An 18,579-nucleotide genomic window follows, 5' to 3' on the forward strand; every position below is an offset into this window, starting at 1 on the left:
TGTGCTCGCTGACGCCTGTGTGCCCTGCGTGTGCGACGCGCCTGTTCCCTGCAATGCACAGGTGCGTGCAAGGCCCTTCGCGTGTGCGTGTACATGTGTTACATGTGTGCGCGCAGGGCGCACACGTGCACCTCACATGTGTGTGCGCAACCTGCGCGCGGGTGCGCGCTCGCTGCCCCCGCGCTGCCGCTGCCGGTGCGGGTGCCCGTGCGGGTGCCGGTGCCCGTGCGGGTGCCGGGGGCGGCGGCGGCGGCTCCTTTAAGCGCGGCCGGGCCGGTGAAGTGGCGGCTCCGCCCCAGCGGGCGCGCGCGGGCGAGGGCGGGGCGCAGGCGGCGGCGCGGGTCGCTGCGGGCACCGGCACCGGCACCGGGGGCACCGGGGGGCAGCGGCTATGGGCCCTCCGCCCGCCCGCCGGGCCGCGCTCCCGCTGCTGCCGCTGCTGCTGCTGCTGCCGCTGCCCGCACCGGGACCCGCCACCGCCATCGGCTCCGGCACCCCCACCGGCATCGGCACCGGCATCGGCACCGGCACCGGCACCCGCACCCGTCCGTCCAGCACGCTCCCGGCGCCACTCCAGCTCCGCGGCGGCACCGGGGGCAGCGGCGGCTCCGGCGGCACCGGGGACAGCGGCGGCGCGCGGCCCCCGCCGAGCACCGGGGACAGCGGCGACAGCGCTGGGCCCGCACTGGCCGCGGGCGGCAGCGATGGGACCGCACCGGGCACCGGCTCTGCCGGTGGGGACAGCGGCGGCGGCGTTACGGGGTCCCGAGGTATCAGCGGCACCGGGGTTACCAGGGACACTGGAGGCACCGTGAATGCTGGAAGCACCTGGAAGCCTGGAGGCACTGGGGGCGCTGGAAGCACCAGGGACGCTGGAGGCGCCCGGGATACTGGAGGCACCGGGGTTACTGGAGGAACTGGAGACACTGGGAGCACCCATATCCTCAGGGGCACCAGAAGCACCAGGAATACTGGACACACCGGGGACACCAACATCCCCACGGACACCAGGAGCACTGGGAACATGCTGAGCACTGGGGATGTTGGGAGCACTGGGAGCACTCCAGTCCCCAGGGGCACCAGGAATTCTGAACTTACTGGGGAGACTGGGAGAGTCTCCAGAGACGCTGGAAGCACTAGGAAAGTCCCCAGGGATACTGGGAGCACCAGGGATACTGAACATAATGGGGAGCCTGAGAAAGTCCCCAGCAACCCCAGGAACACTGTGGACACTGCACATGCTGGGAACACCAACATCCCCAGGGAGACCAGAGGCACTGGGGATGCTATGAACACTGGGGATGTTGGGGAGTCCCAGACCACAGTGGTCCCCAGGCCCCCCATACCTCATCACCGCCCCCGCCGCAGCCCCAACACAGCACCTCAGTTCCAGCCCTCCAGCTACCAGGCCACGGTGGAGGAGAACCGGCCAGCAGGCACACCGGTGACACAGGTGACAGCGCAGGACCCTGATGAGGGGGAAGCAGGCCGGCTGCGCTACGCCATGGCTGCACTCTTCGACAGCCGCTCCGATGCCCTCTTCACCGTGGACGCTGTCACTGGTGCCATCAGCACTGCTGCACCACTGGACCGTGAGAGCAAGAGCACCCACGTGTTCCGCGTGACAGCAGTGGACCATGGGACACCCCGGCGCAGTGCCATGGCCACACTGACGGTGACGGTGAGCGACGCCAATGACCACGACCCAGCTTTTGAGCAGCCAGAATACCGGGAGAGTGTGCGAGAGAATCTGGAGGTGGGCTATGAGGTGCTGACAGTGCGGGCCACCGATGGCGACAGTGGTCCCAATGCCAACATCCTCTACCGCCTTCTCAATGCCGGTGATGCCAACGAAGTCTTTGAGATCGACTCCCGCTCAGGCGTCATCCGCACCCGTGGCCCCGTGGACCGGGAAGCGGTGGATGCCTTCGAGCTGTTGGTGGAGGCCACAGACCAGGGCCAAGATCCAGGTCCCCGGAGCGCCACGGCCACTGTCCGCATCACTGTGGAGGACGACAATGACAACGCGCCGCAGTTCAGTGAGCGGCGTTACGTGGCGCAGGTCCCCGAGGACGTGGTGCCCAATGCAGCAGTTCTGCGGGTGACGGCCACTGACCGTGACAAAGGCAGCAATGCGCTGGTGCACTACAGCATTGTCAGTGGCAACACCCGTGGGCACTTCTACATTGATGCACAGACAGGCACTCTGGATGTTGTTACCCCCCTGGACTACGAGGTCACCAAGGAGTTCACCCTGCGGATCCGGGCGCAGGATGGTGGCCGCCCACCTCTCTCCAACATCAGCGGTTTGGTTACCATCCAGGTGTTGGATGTCAATGACAACGCACCCATCTTTGTCAGCACGCCCTTCCAGGCCACTGTGCTGGAGAATGTCCCCGTGGGCTACTCCGTCATCCATGTACAAGCCATTGATGCCGATTCGGGTGACAACAGCCGGTTGGTTTACACCCTGCTGGAGACCGGCATCGGCTTCCCCTTCACCATCAACAACAGCACCGGATGGATTGTGGTGGCCTCTGAGCTGGATCGGGAGGTGGTTGATTTCTACAGTTTCGGGGTGGAGGCACAGGACCAGGGCACCCCCCCAATGGCCTCCACAGCCAGCGTCAGTGTCACCATCCTGGATGTCAATGACAACAGCCCTGAGTTCACCCAGCGGGAGTATGGCGCCCGCCTGAACGAGGACGCAGCAGTGGGCACCAGTGTCCTGACCGTCTCTGCCGTCGACCGCGATGCCAACAGCGTCATCACATACCAGATCTCCAGCGGCAACACCCGCAACCGGTTCTCCATCACCAGCCAGAGCGGTGGTGGGCTCCTCTCCCTTGCCCTGCCCCTGGACTACAAGCTGGAGCGGCAGTACCTGCTCACCATTGCTGCCTCAGATGGCACCCGCCAGGACACTGCCCAGGTGATTGTCAATGTCACCGATGCTAACACCCACCGCCCCGTCTTCCAGAGCTCCCACTACACCGTCAACATCAACGAGGACCGGCCAGTGGGCACAACAGTGGTGGTCATCAGCGCCACAGATGAGGACACGGGGGAGAATGCCCGCATCACCTATGTGATGGAGGACAGCATTCCCCAGTTCCGCATTGCTGCTGAGACTGGTGCCGTCACCACCCAGATGGAGCTGGACTATGAAGACCAGGTGTCCTACACCTTGGCCATCACGGCACGGGACAATGGTATCCCGCAGAAATCCGACACAACTTACCTGGAGATCCTGGTGAGTGATGTCAATGACAATGCACCCCAGTTCCTCCGCCATTCCTACCAGGGATCCATCTACGAGGATGTCCCCCCCTTCACCAGCGTCCTCCAGGTCTCTGCAACTGACCGTGACTCAGGGCTCAACGGCAGGGTCTTCTACACCTTCCAAGGGGGTGATGATGGTGATGGTGACTTCATCATTGAGTCCACCTCGGGCATTGTCCGCACCTTGCGCCGTCTGGACCGGGAGAACGTGCCGCTGTACTCCCTGCGGGCATTCGCCATGGATAAGGGGGTCCCGGCCCGGCGGACGCCAGTGGAGATCCAGGTGACCGTGTTGGATGTCAATGACAACCCACCTGTGTTTGAGCAGGATGAGTTTGACATCTTTGTGGAGGAGAACAGCCCCATTGGGCTGGTGGTGGCCCGAATCACTGCCACGGACCCCGACGAGGGCACCAATGCCCAGATCATGTACCAGATTGTGGAAGGCAACATCCCCGAGGTCTTCCAGCTGGATATCTTCTCTGGAGAGCTCACCGCCCTTGCTGACCTGGACTATGAGGCCAAGGCCGAATACATCATGGTGGTCCAGGCAACCTCGGCACCACTGGTCAGTCGGGCCACTGTCCACGTGCGGCTGCGTGACGCCAATGACAACAGCCCCCAGCTCAAGAACTTCGAGATCCTCTTCAACAACTACATCACCAACCGCTCTGGCAGCTTCCCCGGGGGTGTCATCGGTCGCATCCCTGCCCATGACCCCGACATCTCCGACCACCTCACTTACGCGTTTGAGCAGGGCAATGAGCTCAACCTCGTGCTGCTGGACCCACACAGTGGGGACCTGCGCCTCAGCCCGGCCCTGGACAACAACCGCCCACTTGAGGCCGTCATGAGGGTGTCTGTCTCTGGTAAGATCCCCACCCGTGAACGGGGCTTTGTGGAGGGAGGTGCATGAGGTTTGTGTCCACCCCTATTTCTGCATGGGGACGAGGTATTATGGGGGTCTCAGTACCCTGTTTTGGCTGCCCCCACCCTCCAGATCAGAAGGATCTGGACGATCTGTTGTGGGGTCCCATCATCCCACTGAGGTGTTTTGGAGTTGCACCACGTGGTTGCCTCCACCCTCCAGATCTAGGGGAGGGGGGGATAATGGGATGCTCTGCCCCCGTCACAGCCCAGACATCCAATCTGGAGGCAGTTGGGGTGCCTAGCACCCCCTTTGCTTTCCCCAGCCCCTGGGCTGTCCAGAGGTGGTCCTGGCACTTCTCTGTGTGTCACTGAGCAGGGTGGGGCAGGACCCACTGCATGTACTGGGGGAGCAGAGGCTGGTGTGTGCCAGCGGGGTCCTGATACCCTTGGGGGCTTGCTATGGGGGCCTGATGGGTGAATCTGGGAAGGCTCAGGGTGCAGTGCAGGATTGGGGGAGTCCTAGCATCATAATGTTTGTGTTTCCAGGAGACTCCACTGCTTGAATTCAGGGCAGGAGACACAGGGCCTGGTCTGTGTATTTGGGGGGGGGGCACCCTGACCTCCACTGAGAGGCCCCCAAACCCAGTGGGGGTGGTCGCAAGATAAGGGGGGTTGTGCTATCAGTTGTCACCACCGTTTGGGCTGGGGGGTGTCCAGGAGGTGCTTCTGGGGGATGGGGGTCACCCCAAGGTGGGGGAACATCTCCTTGGCCACCCCCAGGTCAGGGGGGGAAACTGGGTCACAGGTCACTGATGTCCATTGTCCCCAGCCACATGGCCCCCATCAACCCCCAGCTTCCCCTAGCTGGGGTCCCTGCTCTGGCCACACAAAGCAGGGGGCCCAGGGCACAAAGGGTGGGGGCAGGGAGCCCCCCGTGCCCCCCCCCAAGCGCAGGGGCAGCCGGGAGGGGAACAAAAGGTCCAGCCATAGCTGGGCCCCCGCAGCTGCAGCCATGGCAACCTTCCCCCCACTGGCCACTGGCCACCAGTCACTGGCCACAGGCCACTGGACAGCCCTGGCCCCTGCCACCCCTGTGGCACCCCCTTCTGCCTGCTTGGCCCTCCAGCTGTCCCCATGCTCCCTTCATCCATCTGTCTGCCCACTCCCCATCTGTCCTGCGTCTCGCTGCCCTTGGCCAGGGGGAGGACAAAGAGAAGGAGGAGGAGAAAGGTGGGTGCCCCAGTGCTGAGCAAAGATTTTGCTCCCCCAGCCCCACAACCAGCACCAACCCCATAACCAGCACCAACCCCTTAACCAGTGCTGGCTCCCTAACCAGCCTCAGCCTCATAGACAAAACCAGCCCCATAACCAGCCCCAGCCCCATAACCAACCACCATCCCCATTCAGATGCCCCCATCCCACAGTGTCCAAGCAGGTCAGGTCCCCCACAGCCAACACCATCCCCATCCCACTGTCCCCATCCTGTGGTGGCCAAGCAGGATGGGTATCCCATCCTGCCAGTGTTGTCCCCATTCCACAGGGCCAGGTGGGACAGGAGCCCTGTGACCAGTGCCAGCTCCATTGCTAACACCAGCCCCATCCCGCTGATCCCACCCTGCACTGGCCAAGTGGGATGGGTACCCCAAAACCAGCACCAGCCCCATAACGAGCACCAGCCCCATTCCACTGTCTCCACCCCAGTGGAGTGGGATGGGTACCCCAAAAGCAGTGTTGTCCCCATTACATAGGGGTCAAGCACATCAGGTCCCCGACAGCCACTGTTGTCCCCATCCTGCTGTCCCCATTCCATGGCGACCAATCAGGATGGGTGCCCCATAACCAGCATCAGCCCCGTAGCTGGCGTAGTCCCCATTCCAGAGTGGTTGACTGGGACAGTGGCCCCATAACCAGTGCCATCCCCATGACCACCTACAGTGCTATTGCCAACACTGTCCCCATCCCATGGTGACCAAATGGAATGGGCACCAACAGCCAGCACCAGCCCCATAACCAGCACTGTCCCCATTCAACAGTGGCCAGGTGGGACAGGAGCCTTGTAACCAGTTCCAGCCCCATTGCCAACACCGTCCCCATCCCGCTGTCCCTACCCTGTGATGGCCAGGTGGGATGGGCACCCCAAAAACAGCACCAGCCCCATAACCAGCACCAACCATATAACCATCACTGTCTCCATTCCTTGGTGGCTGAGTAGGAAAGGTCCCCCATAGCCTGCACTGTCCCCACCTGACAGTCCCCTTCCTTGGTGGCCAAGTGGGATGGGCACCTCGTAGCCAGTATTGTCACCATTCCACAGTGGCTACACGGGCCGGGTGTTTCATGGTCAGTGCTGTCCTCATTCTATGGGGACCAAGCAGGTCAAGCCCCCATAGCACCATCCCCATCCAACAGCAGCTGATTGGGTTGGTTGTCCCATATCTAGCACAATTCCCATCCCAGAGTTGTCCATTGCTGTCACTGACCCCCTCCTGTGTCCCCCCTTTGTCCCAGATGGTGTTCACAGCGCGACAGCGCAGTGCACGCTGCGAGTGACAGTGATCACAGATGAGATGCTCAGCAACAGCATCACCCTGCGCTTGGCCGACATGTCCCAGGAACGCTTCCTGTCCCCCCTGCTCAGCCGCTTCCTGGAGGGGGTGGCCGCTGTCCTGGCCACCCCCCGCCACCGCGTTGTCCTCTTCAACATCCAGACGGACACAGACGTGGGGCCGGCGCGGATCCTCAATGTCAGCCTCTCAGCGCTGCTGCCAGCCGTGGTGCCGGGCGCGTCGCGGTTCTTCTCATCGGAGGAGCTGCAGGAGCGGCTGTACCTGAACCGCTCGCTGCTGGCGGTCACCACGGCCCAGCACGTCCTGCCCTTTGATGACAACGTGTGTCTGCGCGAGCCCTGCGAGAATTACATGCGCTGTGTCTCCGTCCTGCAGTTCGACAGCTCCGCGCCCTTCCTCGCCTCCGACACCATCCTTTTCCGCCCCATCCACCCCGTCACGGGCCTGCGCTGCCGCTGCCCGCCGGGCTTCACCGGTGACTACTGCGAGACCGAGATCGACCTCTGCTACTCCAGCCCCTGCGGCAGCAACGGGCGGTGCCGGAGCCGCGAGGGCGGATACACCTGCGAGTGCCACGAGGACTTCACTGGTTAGGGCCACTGGCCAGCCCTTCCTCATAGTGTCCATCCTCATCTTTCCTCATCCGGCTGCTCTTCAGCCCTCCCTCCCTCCCTCCCTCCCCTCGTAGACTGGTGCCACTGGGGCCATACCCCCTACCCCCACCCTGGGACTCCAGCCCCCACGGGACCCCCTGGTGGGGGGTGCCAGTCAGGTGGGGGAGGGGATGTGAGGGGAGGAGGTGTCTCTGGGTTTCCATGGCAATGGGAGGTGGTTGCCATGGTGATAGAGCTGGGGATAAAGATGCTGGGGGGGGAGGGAGAGGGGATCCCCACCCTCCCACCCCCCAATTTAGGGTGCTTGGTGTCACATTGGGGAGCCCTGTAAATGCCTGGGGGAGAACTTGGAGGTTATTGGGGGGTGGGGAGGGGAGAGGATCCCCACCCCCCATTTTTGGGGTGCTGGTGCCATTGGGGTGTCACACAGGGGAGCCCTGCAAGCTGAGCACCTGGGGGGGGCACTCTGGGGTTAATGGGGAGGTGTGGGGGGGAGATGGAACTCCTCACCCTAGTTTTGGGGTTCTGGATGTCACACAGGAGAGCACTGTGAACTGAGTGCCCGGGGGGGCCGCTGCACCCCGGGGGTCTGCCGAAATGGGGGCACCTGCCTGAACCTGCTGGTGGGGGGATTCCGGTGCCAGTGCCCCCCTGGGCACTACGAGAAGCCCTTCTGCACCATGAGCACCCGCAGCTTCCCCCCACGCTCCTTCCTCACCTTTCGTGGCCTCCGCCAGCGCTTCCACTTCACCCTCGGCCTCACGTGAGCCTGGGGGAATCTGGGGAGGTGGAAGGTGATGTGTGCCCTCGTGGGTGTCACATGGGGTGTGGGGTAGATGATGATGGGTGCCCTGTTGGCATGAGATGAGGTGATGGGATGTGAGGTGATGGGTATCTTGTGGGCACTGGGTGGGTGGGGGTAATAGGTGCCCCCATTGGCATCATTTGGGGTGTGGGGTGGTGGGTGTCTCAAGGGTGTCAGATGGGGTGGGGGTGCCCCATTGGCATCATCTGGGATGAGTAGGGATTGGTGCCCCACTGGCGTCATACGGGCTGTGGGGTGATTGGGTGTGGGGTGATGGGCACCCTGAGGCCACAGGGTGGGAGCAAAGGGTGTGGGTGACCCCTTGGCATGGGGGACATGCCAGTGGGGTGGGGGGCACCTTGTGGGGCAGGGGCTGATGGGTACCAGCATCTCACAGTGGGTACAAGGTCACGGGGCAGGGGGTGAGAGGTGTGCCTCAGGGGCACGGCAGGGTCAGGGGGTGCTGGGGAGTGCCTGAGAGGCATAGTGGGTTTGGGGAGTATTGGGGCACCCCTGGCACTTGTGCCCCCCAGGTTTGCCACACGGGAGCGGGACGGGCTTCTGCTGTACAATGGGCGCTTCAACGAGCGGCACGACTTCGTGGCACTGGAGATTGTGGATGAGCAGCTGCAGCTCACCTTCTCAGCAGGTACGCGCTGCTCCTGCCATGCCCTGGCACCACACCCTGGCACCCTTGTGGGCACTGTATCCTTCACTGCATTCCTCACTTCATCCCAGACATCCCATCCTGGCACTGCCTGGCACTGCATCCTGGGCATCCCATTCCTGGCACTGCATCTCTCACTGCATTCCTCACTGCATTCCTCACTGCACTCCTGGCATGCCATTCTTGGCACTGCCTGACACTGCATCCCGGGCATCCCATCCCTGACACTGCATCCCTGGCACTGAATCCTGGACATCCCATTGCTAGCACTGCATCCCCTGCATCATGTCCCCAACACTGCATCCTTGGCACTGCAACCTGGGCATGCCATCCCTGGCACTGCCACCCCTCCTTCCCGCTGGCTGTGTCCCCCTGACGCTGTGCCTGCAGGTGAGACCACCACCACGGTGTCACCCTTCGTGCCTGGAGGTGTCAGCGATGGGCAGTGGCACCGGGTGCAGCTGCACTACTACAACAAGGTGGGGGAGCGGGGGGCATGGGGGGCACAGTGGTGGGGAGTGTTTGGGGACAGAAAGAGGAAGGGGAGGTGGAGGGGAAGGGTGGGGGACTGGAGAGATGGGGGGGAGCAGGTAGGGGGTTTGGGGGACCTAAAGGACCCCTAAGGGATGTGCCCACCCATGAGTGTCCCGAGGGATGGGGATGGGAGATAGAGGAAGAGGAGAGGGGGGAGTGGGGGGGACAGGGGTGTTGGAGGGGTGAAGAGAGTAGAGAGGAGATTTAGGGGACTCCAAGGGACCCTCAAAAGATGCCCTCATCCATGGGGACCCCACCCCCTTCCCCACCCATTGGACCCCCGAGAAACCCCACCTATCTCCCTCACCTGTGGGGACCGCCAAGGAATTGGGATGGGGGGATGGAGGAAGAGGAGGTCAAAAGGACGGGGGCTTGGGGGGATGAAGAGGACCATTGAAGGGTTTAGGGGGGCTGAAGGGTGGGTGGCAGGCGGGCTGGAGGGACGTGGGAGCTCGGTGAGGGTTGAGGGGCCAGAGGGCAGGAGGAGGATGAGGAGTGGGAGGAAGGCTGCGGGATGGGGGTCCTGGGCCCCCCGCCTGATGTGGGGCCCCCCAGCCGGTGGTGGGGCGCTCGGGGGTCCCACAGGGCCCCTCAGAGCAGAAGGTGGCTGTGGTGACTGTGGATGACTGTGACACGGCCATGGCCCTGCGCTTCGGCCCCCGCCTCGGCAACTACTCCTGCGCTGCCCAGGGCACCCAGACTGGCAGCAAGAAGTGAGGGGGGGCCTGGGGATCCCATGGGTGGGGGTCCCTTGAGGTACCCTTAGAGGGGTCCCTTGGAGATGAATGGTCCCTGTGGGTGAGGTACCTTTGGAATCCTCACTGGTGAGAGGCCCCTGGAGGATCACGGGTCCCTATGGATGGGGGGTCACTGGAGGTCCCCATGGGTTGAGGTGGGTTCTCTTGGGGTCCCCATGCGTTGGTGGGGGCAGGGAGTCCCTTGAGGGCCTGTTGAGTTCCCCATGAGGGAGCATCCTTTGGGCGGTCCCTCAGGTCCCCATGGGTTTTGGGGTGAGTTGGTGTTCTTCAGGGTTCCCTTGTGACTCCCTTGGGACGGGGGGTGGCTGGGTGTCCCTTGGGGTTCCCTCAGGGTCCCTGTAGGTTGTGGGGTCCCTCGGGGGTCTCTTGAGCCCCTGAGGTGATTGTGGGTTCTGCAGGTCACTGGACCTGACGGGGCCACTGCTGCTGGGGGGGGTCCCAACACTGCCCGAGAGTTTCCCGATCCGCAGCCGGCACTTCGTGGGGTGCATGCGGCACCTCCACATTGACCAGCGGCCCGTGGACATGGCAGCCTTCATTGCCAACAACGGCACCCTGCCCGGTGGGCACCGCCGCTGGGAGACTGGGCAGAGGCCGGGGGGGCTGTGCTCCTCCAAGCAGAGCGAGATGGGGTGTAGGGTTAAGGGGTACCTGAGCAGTGGGGCCGTGTCCCCTGAATGTGGGGAGGGGGTGCCAGGCTCATGGGGCTGGATGGGGGTCCAGGGACACGGTGGTAGGGCATTCTGTGCCCTGGTTGTGGGGTGGGGGGTGAGGGACTGCCACAGCTGTTGAGCTGGAGTGGGTGGCACGGACAAGGCTATGTCCCTGGGGGTGGGGTAGGGAGATGCCAGGATGGGGGGGCTGGAGGGGGCTGTACCCACTTCGGGGTAGGGTTGGGATACAGGGTGGGGGGTCAGGGGGTACCAGGACTGTGGGGTTGGATAGGGGTTTAAGGATGGGGGGGTGTCTGTGCCCCATGGGGCCAGGGGTCCTGGGTCATGTGTGGCATGTGACCGCTGTACCCCCTCCCAGGTTGTCCCCCCAAGAAGACCCTATGTGACACCAACACATGCCACAACGGTGGCACCTGCGTGCATGAGTGGGGAGGATTCAGCTGCCGCTGCCCACTGGGCTTTGGGGGCAAAACCTGCCAGGAGGGTACTGGGGGGCCCAGGGGGACGGTGTGGTGGGGCTATGTGGAGTCCATAGGCTTGTTGGGGGGGGGCATAGGGAGGGGTTCTGGGTGCGTGTGAGGGGTGTGGGAAGGGGGTGAGGGGCCTTCCTGCATGTGTTTGGGGGTCCATGGAGTTGTGGGTTCGTGAGGGGGTATGGGGGGTCCATGGGTGGGTGCAGGAGATCTGTGGGAGGGTGTGTTGGCATCTGTGGGATGTGCATGGGGTCCCCGGGTGGGTGCTGGGAGCCCAAGGGTGGGTATGTGAGAGGCCGTGTGGGGTTGTGGGGGGCCCGGGTGGGGTGCAGGGAGTCCGTGGGTGGGTGTGGGTGGTCTGTAAGGGGGGGCACGCCACCACCTCACAGCACAGGGGCCCCTGGGGTGGGCTTGGGGGGGTCTGTGGGGGTTGCCCCCATCCCACATGCATGCCCCGTAGAGATGGCGGGCCCGCAGCGGTTCGTGGGCAGCAGCCGCGTGGCGTGGAACGGGCTGGCGCTGCCCCTCTCCCTGCCCTGGCCTCTCCGCATCATGTTCCGCACCCGCCACCCCCGTGGGGTCCTGCTGAGGGCGGGGACCGGAGGCCGCCTGACCCTCACCCTGCAGGTGGGCATGGGGGGGACATGGGGAGGGCACGGGGGAGGCAGACAGGGGAGTTTTCCTGAGGAAAGTGCCAGGGGGGTGTCGTTGCCCTGGGGGGGTTATTGATTTGGGTGGGCGTCATTGGCACAGGAGGCATTGTTTTTGGGGCCATTGGCATACAGGTATTGCTTTGGAGGGAGGTCATTGGCATAGGGGGCATTGCCCTGGGAGGGTATTGACTTGAGCGGGAGTACAGGGGGGGTTGGCACTGGGGCAGTGCCAGGGGTTATTGCTCTGAGGGTAGGGGGGTTATTGGCACTATTGGCACTGGGGGGTTGTTGGCACTTCGTTTATTACCCTGGGGGGGTCATTGCCCTGAGGGGGTCATTGGCACAGGAGGTATTGCCTAGGAGGGATATTTGGCTATGGGGAGGTAGTGGTATGGGGGGTGTATTGCTGGGGGGGGCAGTGCAAGGGGTGCCCCCCACTTGGGGGGCATTGCCCGGGGGATGTGTTATTGTCCCGGGGGAAATTGTATTTCCCGGTGGGCAGTGCCCAGTGCCCACCAGGTTTACGGGGTCCTTGACGTGTCTACCCCTCACAGCTGAGCGAGGGGCAGGTGGAGGCTGGTGCCTGGCAAGGCGGGGCCCGTTTGGCCACCCTGCGTCTGGCCCAGGCCAAAGTCAATGACGGTGCCTGGCACCATGTGGAGCTGGAGCTGCGGGGGGGCCCTGGCCACGACCCCTCTGCCACCCTCCTCCTCCTCACCCTCGACTATGGCCGCCACCAGGTACAGGGAAACTGAGGCACGGGGGAGCATCCACTCTGATGATCCCCAGGTGCCACCGTGGCACCCCCTGTGGCACCCCAAGGCACCCACGGGGGTCCCTGTGCCCCTCCAGGTGGTGGGCGATGTCCCCGGAGAGCTGCAGGGACTGCGGCTGCGCACGCTGAGCCTCGGGGGGCTGCTGGGGGACAGTGGCACCGTGGAGGAGGGGTTCCAGGGGTGCCTGCAGGTATGGAGGCGCAGGCACAGAGGGTGTGGGGAGCATGGGGCGGTGGGTGTAGGGCTGGGGGGTGGGCATGGGGATGTGGAAGAGGACATGTAAGGGTAAGGACATGGGCACAATGGGAGGGGGGCACAGGGATATGGACAAAGGGACATGGCACGGGGTTTGGGGAAATGGACACAGGGATGTGGGCACAGAGCTTGGGGATGTGGCACAGGGTGAGGACAGGGCACAATGAAGCAGGGCCTTGGCTTGGGGATGGGGACATGGGCACGGTGAAGGGGGCACAGGGACATGGGTACAGTGCTTGGGGACCTGGCACAGGGCTTGGGGACATGGGTATGATGAAGGGAGGCACAGCGACATGGGCACAGTGGGAGGGGGGCACAGGGATATGGCACAGGGCTTGGGGACACGGCATGGGAAGTGGGGATGTGGGCACAATGAAGGGCGGCACAGGGACTTTGGGACATGGGCACAGGGATGAGGGCAGGGGGCTTGGGGACGTGGCACAGAGAAGTGGGGACGTGGGCAGGATGGTGGGGGCACAGGGACATGCACAAGGACATGGGGACATGGGCAGAATGGGTGTGAGGCACAGGGACATGTCACAGGGCTTGGGGTCACGAAGTGGGGACATGGCACAGGACATGGGGACATGGGCAGGATGGAGAGGGGCACAGGAATGTGGGCACAGGGACATGGCACAGGACAAGGAGACATGGGCTGTGTGGGCAGGGGGACATCGGGGATGCACTGGGTACTCATGGGCACAGTGGCACGGGGTGCAGGGCCGTCATCCCAGGACCTGGGCAGGATGGGGACATGGCCATGGGGAAGCAAATGTGACTGGGGGGGTCCTGGGTGGTACAGGGGGTACCAGCTGGTGTTGGGGCCACTGAAGCACAGAGAGGTGACATGGCTGGGGAGGGGGGCTGGGGTGATATCGTGGGTCCTGGTGTGAGGTTCGGGGTGTCACATGTTGTAGGGAGGGGCTGAACAGGGTGACGCAAAAGGTCCTGGGTGGTAGCAAGGGACATTGAGGCTGGACTTGGCACTGGGGCAGGAGGGGTCATAGGGGCTGGGGCATCACTGGGGTCACTGACAGGTGACCCCACACAGGGAAGTTGGGGTGGGGTGGGGGGGTGTCCCAGATCAATGAGGGGACACTGCGGGTGACACGGGGGTGTCACCAGGTGGTGCTGAGTTTGGTGCTGAGGTACAATGACAGGTGACACGATGCAGGGGGTTCAGGGTGGCACAGTGGGCCCAGTGTCATGGTGGGGGGCACTGAGGAGGTGGTGACACCGCAGGGTGGTCCAGGTTGTCCTGGGGTGTCCTGTGTTGTGGCAGGGGACACTGAGGTGGGGGTGACAGTTGGGCAGGGGGTTTCAGGGTGACATAGTGGGTCCCGTGTGGTGGTGAGATCACACAGATGGTGACACCGGGCAGGGGGCTCTTGGGGGATTTTGGGAATGGTGAGGGAAACTGAGGCATGGAGTGGAGCGTGTCGGGGGGTCCAGGGTGGCTTGGGGGGCTCTCAGTGAGGACATTGATGGGTGACCCTGCAGGGCCTGCGTGTTGGGGACCCTGTGGTGACTGCAGGCGCCCTGAGCCTGGCACAGGCGGTACAGGTGAACGTGGAGGGGGGCTGTGCCCTGCCTGATCCCTGCGACTCGGGGCCCTGCCCCTCCCACAGCTACTGCAGTGACGACTGGGACAGTTTCTCATGCCGCTGCCACCCCGGTGAGCAGGGACCCCCCAGACCCCTGACCCCTCAACACACCCCAGACATGCCCCGATAGCCCCATGGACACTGACACCCCTGTGACACCCCCCTCTGCCAAACCAGTGAGCAGGGACACCCTGAGACCCCTGAGACCCCCTGAGACCCCCTGACATCCCCCAACACTTCCTGACACTGCCCCCGACACAGCCTGATACCCCCCAGGATGCTGACATCCCTGTGACACACCTGTGACACTTCTCAGTGCTATGCCTTTGAATGGGGACCCCCTGACAACCCCTGACATCCCCTACACCCCCTGGGACACTGACACCACTGACAACCCCTGTGACACTCCCCACTGCTACCCCGGTGAGCAGAGACCCCCTGAAGCCCCCAGCAAGCCCCAACACCCCCTGGGACGCTGCCACCCCTGTGACAACCCCACTGCCACCCCCATGAGTGGAGACCTGCCAGCACCTCCTGACAGCCCTGAGACGCTGCCATCCCCTGCACTGCCACCCCTGTGACATTTTCCCCCAACAACCCTGGCACTGCTACCCTTTCTGGGCACCAGCGCTCCATCCCTGTCACCAGGGCAGTGCCACCCCCCTGTCACTGTCACCTGGACACTGCCACTCTTGTCAGTGTTCCTAAGGCACTGCCAGCCTCCCTGGGCACTGCCAGCCTTGTCACTGTCCCCAGGTACTGCCTCCCCTCATCCCTGTCCCCTGAGCACTGCCACCCCCTCTCACTGTCCCCAGGGCACTTGCACCCCCGTCACTGTCCCCAAGGCACTGCCATCCTCCCTGGGCACTGCCACCCCGTTGTCACACACCCCAGGGCATTCCCACCCTCCCTTATCACTGTCACCCCTGGGCACTGCCCCTCACCCCCATCCCTGTCCCTCATCACTGTCCCCTGTTGTTGTCCCCAATCCTGTCCCGTGCCCAGGGTACTTCGGTGACAGCTGTGTCAGTGCCTGTGCCCTGGACCCCTGCGAGCCTCCAGGCACCTGCAGCCGCCGCCCGGGCACGGCCTCCGGCTATGCCTGTCACTGTCCCCCGGGCACCTTCGGGGCCCTCTGCCAGCACCGGTTGGTGACACTTGCGGGGCACACGCGTGTGCCAGGGGGGCACAGAGCACTCGGGGGGAAAGGGGGTGGTGCTGCAAGGGACACCAGGGGCGGGGGTGGGGTGAGAGGAGGGTGGGCATATGGGCGAGTGTGCAAGGGGCATGATGTGCTTGCAAGAGCTGTGGTGGGTGTGCAAACGGCAGGGGGAGCCTGGAAAGGGCACGGTGGCTGTGCAAGAGCTGGGGTGAGTGTGCAGGGGTCACTGTGGATAGAAAGTGGCACAGTGGGGGTGCAAGGGGCACTGTGTGGGTACAGGTGGTACTGTGAGGGTACAAGTGGCCATGTGGGTGTGCAAGGGGCAGTGTGGGTGTACAAGGGGCCACGTGAGTGTACAAGTGGCACTGTGCGGGTACCCTGGCATGGTGCCCGAGTGCCAGCCCCCGTGTCCCAGGGAGGCGCAGCCGTGCCCGCGGGGGTGGTGGGGACACCCCACGTGTGGCCCCTGCAGCTGCGACGTCACCCACGGCTTCGACCCAGACTGCAACAAGACCACGGGAGAGTGTCGCTGCAAGGTGGGACCTGCCAGCCCTTGTCACCTCCCCTGCCAACCCCGCCATCCTCCTGTCACCCCTCTGTTGCCCCCGTCACCCCATCACCTCCCTGTTACCCCCCATCACGCCCCTGGCACCCCCCCAGTCACCTCCCTGTCACCCCCTGTCACACCACCCCCGTGCCTTCAGTAACCCTGTGTCCCCCCAGGACAACCACTACCGCCCTCCTGGAGGGGACACGTGCCACCCCTGTGAGTGTTACCCCACTGGGTCACTATCACGCCGCTGCGACGCCACCACCGGACAGTGTCCCTGCAAAGCTGGTGTCATCGGCCGCCACTGTGACCGCTGTGACAACCCCTTTGCTGAGGTGACAGCCAGCGGCTGCGAAGGTGGGGGACTGTCAACTTGTGTCACCCTGTGCTACCCTGAGCGCCCACCGTCACCCTGCTGTCACCCTCCATTACTCTCTGTCACCTTGTGTCACCTTGCATCACCCTGTGTCACCATCAGTGCCAGTGACCAGGTACTGCTGTCATCTGCCGTCACCTTGTCACCCTGCATCACACCATTGTCACATTGCATCCCCTTGTGTCAACCCACTGTCACCCTGTGTTACGCTGCTGTCACCCTATTTTCACCCTGTGTGATCCTTTTGTCACCCTGCTCTGCCACTGCTGTCACCCTGCTGTTACCCTGTGTCACCCTTTTTCACCCGGGGTTCCAGTGACCAGGTGCCACTGCCACCCTACTGTCACACTGTGTCACCCTGCATCCCCCTTTTTGATGCCCCATTGTGCCCTGCAGTGAACTACGACAGCTGTCCCCGGGCCATCGAGGCCAGCATCTGGTGGCCCCGCACGCGGTTTGGGCTGCCAGCCACAGCCCCCTGCCCCAAGGGCTCTGTGGGTACGTGGGGACATGGGGACAGGGTGGGAGTGGCACTGGGCACACTGCCAGAATGGGGCTGTGTGACACAGCAGTGACATCACTGGGATGGGGCTGAGAGGGGGTGACACCACCGTGGCATCGCTGGGGTGGTACAGGGAGGTGACACCATGGTGGCACTGCTGGGATGGGATGGTGACACCAGTGTGTCATGGTGGTGGCACCAGTTGGATGGAGCTGGGGTGGGGTGGCACCATGGGGCATCACTGGGACAGGGCAGGGAGGTGATACTGTAGTGGCATTATTGGGTTGGTACAGGGAGGTGACACTGTGGTGGCACTGCTAGGATGGGTTAGGGGTGGTGACACCTTGGTGGCACCACCGAGATGGAGTGGGGGTGACACAAGTGTGGACTTGTGGAGATGAGGCTGGGGCTGCCACTCTGGTGTCACTGCAGAGACTGTGACACTGGTGGCATCACTGGGACAGGACTTGGGGCTGCCATGGTGGTGTCACGGGGGGGTGGCACAGGAGTGTGACACTGATGGCACAGCTGGGAGAGGGCTGGGAGCACCCCTCTGGTGTCACTGCGGGGTGGAGTAGGAGTGTGACACTGGTGGCACTGCTGGCATGCTGTGAGTCGAGGCTGCCCCATTGTCCCCGTGGTGCCACTCAATGTCCCCATCCCACAGGCACAGCACTGCGCCACTGTGATGAGCACAAGGGCTGGCTGCCCCCCAACCTCTTCAACTGTAGCGCACTGGCCTTTGCCGCCCTGCGCCCCTGGGTGAGCCAGGGGGACACCAGGGACAGCCACGGGACGGTGCCACTGGGGCCCTCCTGACTCTGTGTGTGTCCCCCCCCAAGGCAGAGCAGCTGGTGGGCAATGAGTCCCGGTGGGATGCAGGGCAGTCCCGGCGCGTGGCGCTGGCACTGCGCGAGGCGATGCGTGGGGCCCGCGGGTACTTTGGCAGCGACGTGCACCTGGCGTACCGGCTGGCCGGGGCCCTGCTGCGCCATGAGAGCCGCCAGCGTGGCTTCCGCCTCGCTGCCACCCAGGATGTGCACTTCACCGAGGTGGGCACGAGGCCCAGGGATGGGGACATGCCCGGAGGGGGAATGGGAGAAGCGGAAAAGAAGTTGGGATGATGAGCACCCTCATGGGGAGGGGTGTGGGTGCGTAAGCCCAGACACTGGGGTGATGGGCATCCTTGTGGGGAGGGGGATGGGGGTGGGAGATCAGATACCAGAGTGATGGACCCCCACCTAAGGGGGCAGAAGAGCAGATGCCAGGGTGATGGGCAGTGATGTGTGTGGGAGGTGTTGGTGCAGGAACCTGAATGCTAGGGTGATGGGCACCTGCCTGGGGAGGGGAACTGGGGAAGGAGGCCAGACGGTGGGGTGGTGGGCACCCTCGTGGTCAGGGATGTGGGTGCAAGAGCCCACATGCCAGAGTGATGGGCACCCTCATGGGGAGGGATA

General features: G+C 63.8%; 1 protein-coding gene across 4 annotated transcripts in view; it reads left to right on the forward strand.

The window, feature by feature from the left end:
* Positions 1-366: 366 nt before the first annotated feature.
* The window catches only part of CELSR2 (cadherin EGF LAG seven-pass G-type receptor 2), a 30,756-nt gene continuing 12,543 nt past the window's right edge, over positions 367-18,579 (forward strand). For 3 of the 4 annotated variants that reach the window (XM_039565226.1, XM_039565225.1, XM_039565229.1), the window contains exons 1-18: positions 367-4,151; positions 6,661-7,308; positions 7,874-8,096; positions 8,672-8,787; positions 9,196-9,284; positions 9,895-10,052; positions 10,496-10,659; positions 11,130-11,255; positions 11,705-11,871; positions 12,452-12,637; positions 12,750-12,863; positions 14,429-14,603; positions 15,538-15,679; positions 16,110-16,230; positions 16,418-16,601; positions 17,017-17,118; positions 17,790-17,884; positions 17,965-18,174. In XM_039565226.1, the coding sequence (XP_039421160.1) occupies positions 392-4,151; positions 6,661-7,308; positions 7,874-8,096; positions 8,672-8,787; positions 9,196-9,284; positions 9,895-10,052; positions 10,496-10,659; positions 11,130-11,255; positions 11,705-11,871; positions 12,452-12,637; positions 12,750-12,863; positions 14,429-14,603; positions 15,538-15,679; positions 16,110-16,230; positions 16,418-16,601; positions 17,017-17,118; positions 17,790-17,884; positions 17,965-18,174 (6,780 nt within the window). In that variant the 5' untranslated portion in view covers positions 367-391. The remainder of the gene's footprint in view (positions 4,152-6,660; positions 7,309-7,873; positions 8,097-8,671; positions 8,788-9,195; positions 9,285-9,894; positions 10,053-10,495; positions 10,660-11,129; positions 11,256-11,704; positions 11,872-12,451; positions 12,638-12,749; positions 12,864-14,428; positions 14,604-15,537; positions 15,680-16,109; positions 16,231-16,417; positions 16,602-17,016; positions 17,119-17,789; positions 17,885-17,964; positions 18,175-18,579) is intronic. The other variant, XM_039565228.1, reaches the window with a different exon arrangement.

Source organism: Corvus cornix, chromosome 26 (assembly GCF_000738735.6).
Source record: "Corvus cornix cornix isolate S_Up_H32 chromosome 26, ASM73873v5, whole genome shotgun sequence".
Lineage (NCBI taxonomy): Eukaryota > Metazoa > Chordata > Aves > Passeriformes > Corvidae > Corvus > Corvus cornix.